Raw genomic sequence first — 9,096 nt, 5'->3', positions numbered from 1 at the left:
GCGAACCCGGTTCCCCTGCATCGGCAGGCGGACGCGCAACCACTGCGCCACCAGGGAAGCCCCTGGATAACATTTTGAGCAAAATAAACTACAACCATCCCTCGATGCATACTGTAGAAAAATCAGAACATGCTAAAACTATGCAAAATATACTCTGTGTAAAACAAGCTCAGATGACAATAAATGAGTTTTTCACCTACACGAAGGTCTCACAGGGTACTGGCAGGTCAAGCAGGACACAGGACAGATCTTCCCCACACATCGCTAAATGTCTAGCTCGCCTGGTCCTCTAAAGCAAATCATACCGAAGTCATGGTTTTGTAACTCCCCATCACCATAACTACCAAAATCGTCCCCACAAATTTCTGAAAAGAGCCCTAGGGGGCAGTATTGCCCCAGTGAGAACCACTGGTGTTGCATTAGAGTGAAATCTTTGAAGTTCTACAGCCTGATTCTGAATCCAAGCTCTGCCTCGTACTTACTAGCAGTGTAACTTTCAACAGGTTACTGAATTACTCTGAGTCTGCCTTACTCATAATGTTGCTTAAAGGATTAAATGGGAGAATGCAAATGGCAAAGCATTTGGCACAAAGCTCGCACACACGAAGCACTCAATAAATGTCAGAGCCTAATGTTATACCATTCAGTTAACTTATTCCCATTTCACAGATGAGGAAACTGGGGCTCGAATGAGATGTCTTTGGACATCGCTCCTCCTCCTCTCCCTGATGTCTTCTAGTCTAAAGATGGGTAATTGCTGATGTTCTCCTGAGGATCACTTTCAGAAGAAAGGTGAGACTGGAAAGGTTGTGGGATTGACAGGTGAGTCCATGAGTGGAGGGGACCTGGATTCAAATTCCAGGCTAGGATATGTAGTGGTTTTACTCTGAAAAAAAGCATTTCCCAGGAGTTCCCTGGCTGTCCAGTAGTTAGGACTCTGTGCTTTCACTGCCGTGGGCCTGGGTTCAATCCCTGGCCGGGGAACTGAGATCCCACAAGCCATGCAGTGTGGCCAAAAGAAAAAAAAAAAAATTTAAATACATATATATGGAATAAAAAAAAGCACTTCCTTTCACATCTGCATCAGTGTTACCACTTGGCACACCTAAGAATGGTGGCAGCACAGAATCATCCAACAGTGGTCCAGAGGAGGGTATGGTCTTCAGCAGTAACGTCAGGAGAGGTTAGAGAGGCAGAATCCAGGACAGGCTCTGGATCCAGATGCCAGGGTGCAAATCCCAGCTCTACCACTTACCATTCATGCATCCATTCGACCTTGGGCAAAAACTCCCCTGTGCCTCAATTTCTTCATCTGTAAAACACTAGTATATACCTCACGGGGTTGTTGTGAAGATTAAATGAGTTAATACACGTAGAGCATGTAGAACAGTGTTGGCATATGATAATCTGTATATAATTGTGCACCACTGCACAACTGGTGTCCACCCACAGGTTCAGTGCAGTCATACAGAGCCTGACCCACGGTGGGTGATAAAAAGTGGTGAAAAGAGACGAGTGGATGGAGAAGGGTAGGAAATAACTGTGAACTTTGGAAACATGTAATATTCAGCGTCCGATTTGGGCATCTGGAAAGCTACCGTGGAGTATTTACACTTATTGCTACGCTCTCAACCACTAGACTGGATGGTCTTTCAAAAACGCAGAACAAAACTGAGGTGTGTCAAGTTGTGCTCACAGCAGTTAACATTCTAAATGAACTAAAGCCATCAGCATCAATTTATACAGACTTGTCCTAACAAGTAAGGAGGGTTTTTTTAACCTCTATTTGTCAACATTCACAGAGGAGAATGAAGGAGGACACATTGGTGAGAAAAAGAATGGGACAACAGGAGGAAGGAAAGCAGAGAGAAGCAGGGTGCCTAGTACAGTCCTGATGCACAGTAGGGTCTCGATCATTATTTGTTGAATGAGTGGATAACTGGATGGAGGGATGGAGGGAAGGATGGATGGATGGATGCCTAATCTCCCTTTCTGCCCCCATTTCAACCTTCAAACAAAGACAAAAGATTTCCAGAGATGAATGATCATCTCTGTTTTTTAAAGCCAACAGCTTCCTTAGGAAGAGATGATGAAAATACCATGTTTTCCAGTGTTGAACAAATCATAAATATCTCAAATTGTAGTGAAGCTCTGCCACTTCCTAGTTATGTGACCTGCAGTGAGTCGATATGATTCTCTGAGCATCATTTTTCTCCTAAGTGGTCTCTAAGAATCCACACAGTGCAGACATCACATAATATCATGAGTGGTTTATATGCATGAGTGTAGGCTCATATTTATACATTATAAACAGGGCCCAGTTCATTAGTTTTGTTCATGCCAACTCTCTTACTATTATTACGCAGCCTGTTATTGTATATTGATGACTCTTTACTTCTACACAGTACTCAAGCGTTTATAAAACACTGTGATGTCACGGCTTCCATTTATTTAATGCTTATGTGCTCTCTCACAGGTCCTCACAACTCAGTGAGTAGGTACTTCCAATCCTGCATCAGTCATATATTCCCCCCAGTGATGCTGAGTAACAAGCAAGCACAAAAACCCCAGAACATTTAGCAATAAACATGTATGTGGGGTTCCGCCGACCAAGGTGAGGCTCATCGGATTTTGCTGCCTTGCTCACGAGCCTGTGGGTAACTGCAAGTTATCTGCACAGCTTTGCTGATTTTGGCTGCACTCACCGACATGCCTGGGGTTTGGCTTGATGTTGGCTGATTTAGGATGGCCTCTGCTGGGGTGCCTGGGACAACTCAGGCTCCACAACATGGGCCTCTCCTCCTCTAGCAGGCTCGCCTGGAAATCTTCACATGGCAATTGCACAAACACTTTTGCAGACCTCTGCTTGCATAGCCTCTAACATTGCTTTGGCTAAAGCAAGTCACAAGGCCCACACAGATTATTTAAAAGATGGGAGGGACTTCCTAGGTGGTACAGTGGATAAGACTCGGCACTCCCAATGCAGGAGGCCCGGGTTTGATCCCTGGTCAGGGAACTAGATCCCGCATGCATGCCACAACTAAGAGATCGCATGCCACAACTAAGAGGTCCACATGCCGCAACTAAAAGATCCTGCGTGCCGCAAGGAAGATCTCGCGTGCCGCAACTAAGACCCAGTGCAGCCAAAATAAATTAAAAATAAACAAAACTAAATAAGTAAACAAAAGATGGGCAATACACTCCACCTCTTTTATAGGAGGAATTGCAAAGGCTGTTATTGGTTGAACTGTGTCTCCTTAAAATTCATATGTTGAAGTCCTAACTTCAGGATGTGACATTCAGTCCTATCTCAGAATGTGACATTATTTGCAAACAGGGTCTTTACCGAGATAATCAAGTTAAAATGAGGTCTTTATGGTAGGCCATACTCCAATGTGACTAGTATCCCTGTAAGAGGGAGCAATTCAAACACAGACTAGGACACAGGCAAGGAAATGTGGAAAATGCCACCTATAAGCCAAGGAGAGAGGCCCGGAACAGATTCTTCCTCACAGCCCTCAGAAGGAACCAACTCTGTCAACACCTTGATCTCAGACTTCTGGCCTCTAGAACTGTAAGACTATAAATTTCTGTTGTTTAAGCCACCCAGTCTGTGGTACTTTGTTAAGGCAGTCCTAGCAAACTAATACAAGGGGTAAAGAATAAAGGCAGGGACTTCCCTGGTGGTGCAGCGGTTAAGAATCTGCCTGCCAATGCAGGGGACACGGGTTTGAGCCCTGGTCCGGGAAGATCCCACATGCTGCGGAGCAACTAAGCCCGTGAACCACAACTACTGAGCCTGTGCTCTAGAGCCCGCGAGCCACAACTACTGAGCCCGTGTGCCTAGAGCCCGTGCTCCGTAACAAGAGAAGCCACTGCAATGAGAAGCCCACGCACCGTAACGAAGAGTAACCCTGGCTCACCGCAACTAGAGAAAGCCTGTGTGCAGCAACGAAGACCCAACACAGCCAAAGATAAAAAATTAATTAATTAATTTAAAAAAAAAGAATGAAGGCATTAACGCAATGAATCCTCAAGACTCTATTTTTCAGTGGGGACACTGAGGCTCAGAGAGTCTGGTTAATGTACCACCCAAGGGGCATCGGAGGTGTGAGTGGAACCCAGGTCTTCTTTGCCAGACATCCTCGCACCTGCCATGGAGACATTTCAGTTCCCAACCCTTTCTTTTCCTAGGTGGCGTCCAACAGGGAGGCACTGGCACATGCAGGACACCGTTCATGCCCAACTAGGCAAGGCTGTGCATGTTGCTTCAAAGCTTCTGTTTTAATGATGTAGTCATTGTTTTTATGGCTTTCCAATGAAGTGTGCAGAGCTCTGATAGCTGTCACTGGTTTCTTGAGGGCCTTTATTTGACCTGAGACTGTACAGAGCTTCTGATAGATACAAAAAGGTGTGTGAGGCAAAGAGGAGAAAATTCTAGTCAAATATTTTTCAAAATGGTTTTTGGCTAATCACTCTACACATTTGAGCCACCAACTACATCTGCATTGAACATACTCAATTATTTGGGATAACTTTGAAGCCACTGGAATGACTTCTTTGGACAGAATAAAATGAAAGGAAAAGAATTGGGTCATTAACTCATGTATCAGTCAGGGTTCCTGAGACAAAAAGAACCAATAGGAGAGAGACAGAGAAAGAGAGAAAGAAAGAAAGAGAAAGAAAGGAAGGAAGGGGGTGAGAGAGGGAGGGAGAAAGGAAGGAAGGAAGGAAGGAAGGAAGGAAGGAAGGAGGGAGAAAGAAAGAAAGAGAGGGAGAGAGAGAGAGGGAGGGAGGGAGGAAGAAAGAAAAAGAGAGAAAGATTTATTATAGTTATTGGCTCATATGATTATGGGGGCTGAGAAGTCTGCCATCTGCAAGCTGAAGACCCAGGAAAGCCAGTGGTGGGTGTAGTTCAAAGGCCCCAGAGCCAGAGAGCTGATGTATAGATTCTAGCCCAGGTGCACAGGCCTGAGAACTAGGAGTGCCAAGGGCAGGAGAAGATCAATGTCCCAGCTCCAATAGTCAGACAGGGTTAATTCAACCTTCCTCCACCGGTTTATTCTATTCAAGCCCTCAGTGGATTGGATGAGGCCCACCACGCTGGGGAGGGCCACCTGCTTTACCTAGTTCACCAATTCGAAAGCTAATCTCTTCCAGAAGCACCCCGACAGACATAACCAGATAAAATATTTAGCCAGCAATTTGGGCATCCCATGGCCCGGTCAAGTTGACACGTAAAACTAATATTTACTGAATACCTACTACGTGCCAAGCACTGTTACAGCTCTTAGAATACAGACATGAGTGAGCTACAATCCACACACAGAAGAAGCTTCACTACCTCATTCACTGCTCACTCATCAAATTCTAATTATGAGCATCTACTGAGATGAACAAGACACACACGGTCCCTGCTCTCGTGGGGTCTACAGGTGAGCTGGTGAAACAGGTATTGGATAACTGATGGCCTAATTAAGCAAAGACAATTGTGATGAGTACTGCAAAGGAGAAGCTGAAGTTGTTAATGACTGTGGGACAGGAAGACCTGATCTATTTATATTGAGGGGAGGGGAGGGAGGTCGGAGGGATGGATGAGGAAAGACTATCATTAGGAAATGAGGTCTGAGCTGAGATTTTTTTTTTTTTGCCATGCCGAGCAGCGAAAGCACGGAGTCCTAACCACTGGACTGGCAGGGAATTCCTTTGAGCTGAGTAGGGATTAGCCAAGCAAAGAGAGTGGAAACTTCCTCCTGAGAAGGAGAAAAGAAGCTGCCCAGCCATCCAAGAGCTGGGCTGGTACTTACTATCAGCTTGGCCTCGGTGTTGCTATGAGCCGTTCTGCTGGCACTCACGGCTAGGGCTTGGTGTTCTCCTGTTGAAGATAAACAATTGCACGGAACATCAATATCAGACAAGGCCACTCTGAGACCACAGGGGAGCAAGACAATGGAACACAGACCAAACAGGAACACCGTCCAAACCACAAAAATGACCAAAATTCCCCTACCCTGTCTAATATGAGGGGCTGCTGCTTCTTTACCAATTTCCCAAATGAGCTCAATCAGCCTTTTCTCCCTTTGGATAAGATTTATTAAGATGCCCAATCATAGAATTACTCTCACTTTCTGCCAGTATCCAGTCCAGAGCAAAGTCCCAGTTCTTTAAACCCTCCCCAAATCACCCAACCTAAGTCCAAATCCCATACTAAGTCCTTTTTAAAACCTTCTTACTGAGATACCCCGCAGCTCCCATCGTGCCTTTCCCCCCTTCACTGCAATGAATACTAATCCTAATTTGTTCAGCTGCAAGTGTGTTCCTGGTGGTCTTTAGCCGAAGGGCATTGACACTTGGTAAATTTGGATGTTTAATTAATATTTATCATAGATAATGTATTAGTTTTACAGTAAATTTAAGATGGAATTGTTTTTATGTGCTGTATATACACTTTCACAGTACACTGAGAACCTTTTATAATTAATGTGTCTAGTATATCTTTATTTAGATTCAAAGCATAGTTTATTATCTTAAATCATAATGAAGGCTTAAAGTTCTCATAGCTCTGCTTTCGGCAATCTGTAGTTGTCACTTTTCTTCAAGTCCTAACCTGTGTTACTAATGATCTGGGAGAATCCATAGTGAGCTTTGGCCTTTGGCACCTTGACCTTAACTTGACCAAACCAGAACTCATTAATTGCTTCTAAAAACCTGGCTGACTGGAAATTTAGAAGAATTTATCCTATAAATTCACTGGCACAAAAATCCAAAGACATACACAAAGACATCTATCGCTTCGCTGGCAATAACAAAAACAATAACCCCCTTCCCCAAAAAACTGGAAACAACCCAAATTTCCATCAATACTCAGCTGGCTAAATGAATCTTAATACACACACCTCTACAGTGGAATACTACATAGTCATTAATAATAATGTTGTAAATATACATTAATTGGTTTGGAAAGATGCAGATAATATACGGTGGGGGAAAAGTTGTAGAATAATATAATCCAAGATTAATACACTCACACACACACACACACACACACACACACATTTTTCATAAAACATATTTTTATACCATAGGTAAAAGTGGGTTACTTCTGGGGCTTGGGATTGAAGACTTTTATTCCATCTACATGTTCAAAAGTCATGTTGTATTGCTTTTATTTTTTAAAAATGCATTTTTTATTTGTCCCATTTGCTGTATTCCTTTACCAGATTCACCAACCACACAGTCCCCATCTAGGATCTTATCTTCTTTTCTTGTCACTAAACCCAGCCAAATGCTGAGCCAAACATTTCTACCTCTGAAACATGTCTCAAAGATTCACCATGCCCTTCCTTCTGGTCTAGGTCAGTCTGACCTGTCAGTTCTCCTGGACTCTACTTCCTCACTGTATACTCTGTACTGCCACAGGGGACTCTTTCTAGCATACATAACCATAATCTTCATTCCTCTCCCCCAAAACCTTTGGCTCTCCTGGACCAACAGAATAAGCTTCAAACTTTCACTGTGGACTCCAAGATTCCATTTTAGCTCCACTTTACCATTCCAGGCTTAAGTCAAGCATCCAAGGCATCCTTCACTCACATCCCAGACACAGCAGCATTAATGGATACCCTGAATTTGAACCTGCATTAACATACCTTCAAATCTTTGCTCACATTGTTCTCTCCTTCCCAATGCCCCTTCTTTTAAATTCCGTCTTTTAAAATACAAGAGTCTTGGGCTTCCCTGGTGGCGCAGTGGTTAGGAATCCGCCTGCCAGTGCAGGGGACACGGCTTCGAGCCCTGGTCTGGGAAGATCCCACATGCCGCAGAGCAACTAAGCCCATGTGCCACAACTACTGAGCCTGTGCGCCTACAGCCTGTGCTCCACAACGAAAGAAACCACCGCGATGAGAAGCCCGCGCGCCACAACGAAGAGGAGCCCCCGCTCGTTGCAACTAGAGAAAGCCCGTGCGCAGCAACGAAGACCCAATGCAGCCAAAAATAAATAAATAAAATAAATAAATTTATTTAAAAATAAATAAATGAAATAAAATAAAAGAGTCTTGACTTACATTCGACACTGTAAATGTTTCCTCTTGCTTGTACTGAGAGGTAGCCTAACATGATTGGAAAAATGCACAGATTTTGAGCCGACCACCTGGGATGAAATCTCAGCTGCCACTTACTCTGTGACATTTACTTCACTACTCTGTACCTTGGTTTCCTCATCTGTAAAATAGGGATAATAATAAAGCCAGTCTCCTAAGCTCACTTTCACAAAGCATAGAAATACTGAACACAGTAAACACTTGAAAAATGGTAATTATTTTGATTATTGGATTCTAAGGTGACATTATTTTCTGTTGCTCTTGAGAAGTTGAAACTTCTAAATTAAATGCTTCCCTCCCAAAGCTACTAGCCTTTTGAGTTATGATTGCTTTTAATGTATAACTTTTTTGGCCTTAGTCTCCATACATAATAGTTAAGAGCTTAAGCTCTGAAGTCACACTTTCTGGATTCATGACTTCGACTGGATTCAAGGCAAGCTTGGGCAGAATAACCAAGTCTATGTGCCTCACTTTCTCCATCTATAAAATGAGTGAATAATATTCCTGCCTCATAAGGTTTGTTCTGAAGATTAAATGTGATCATCTCTGGAAAGTGCTTAACGTGGTGCTAGCACATAGTAAGCACTCAATAAATGTTAGCTAGTATTATGAGAGAGAGAGGGAGAAGAAGAATATACTCAGGATAGGTTTAAAAAGGTGGAATTTAGAGGCTTCCCTGGCGGTCCAGTGGTTAAGACTCTGCGCTCCCACTGCAGGGGGCGCGGGTTAGAACTCTGGTCAGGAAACTAGATCCTGCATACCGTGCGATGAGGCCAAAAAATAAAATAAAAATTTAAAAAATTATTTAAAAAGTGGAATATATTTTAAGGACCCAGACAGAAAAATAAAGCTGCCTCAGGGATTCTCAGCTAAGCACTACTGACACTTTGGGCTGGACTGTTCTTTGTTGTGGAAGCTGTTCTGTTTTGGGGAAGCATCCCCAAAACAAAGGATAGAACATTTAAACAGCATCCCTGGCTTCTCCCTGAGACAA

The 9,096-nt window shown here is 43.5% G+C and overlaps 1 protein-coding gene across 5 annotated transcripts in view; it reads right to left on the bottom strand.

Annotated features, from left to right (window-relative positions):
- SUDS3 (SDS3 homolog, SIN3A corepressor complex component) overlaps positions 1 to 9,096 on the bottom strand; it is a 315,049-nt gene that overhangs the window by 224,164 nt on the left and 81,789 nt on the right. Inside the window, exon 13 of one of the 5 annotated variants that reach the window (XM_024120705.3) lies at positions 5,808 to 5,875. The exons of the other annotated variants lie outside the window; for them this stretch is intronic. Within the exon in view, the coding sequence (XP_023976473.1) occupies positions 5,830 to 5,875 (46 nt within the window). The 3' untranslated portion in view covers positions 5,808 to 5,829. The remainder of the gene's footprint in view (positions 1 to 5,807; positions 5,876 to 9,096) is intronic. 5 annotated transcript variants of the gene reach the window in all.

This window comes from Physeter macrocephalus, chromosome 19 (genome assembly GCF_002837175.3).
Source record: "Physeter macrocephalus isolate SW-GA chromosome 19, ASM283717v5, whole genome shotgun sequence".
In the NCBI taxonomy this organism is placed as follows: Eukaryota; Metazoa; Chordata; class Mammalia; order Artiodactyla; family Physeteridae; genus Physeter; species Physeter macrocephalus.
The sequence above is the reverse complement of the archived record's forward strand: the minus strand, read 5'-3'. Positions and strand labels throughout refer to the sequence as shown.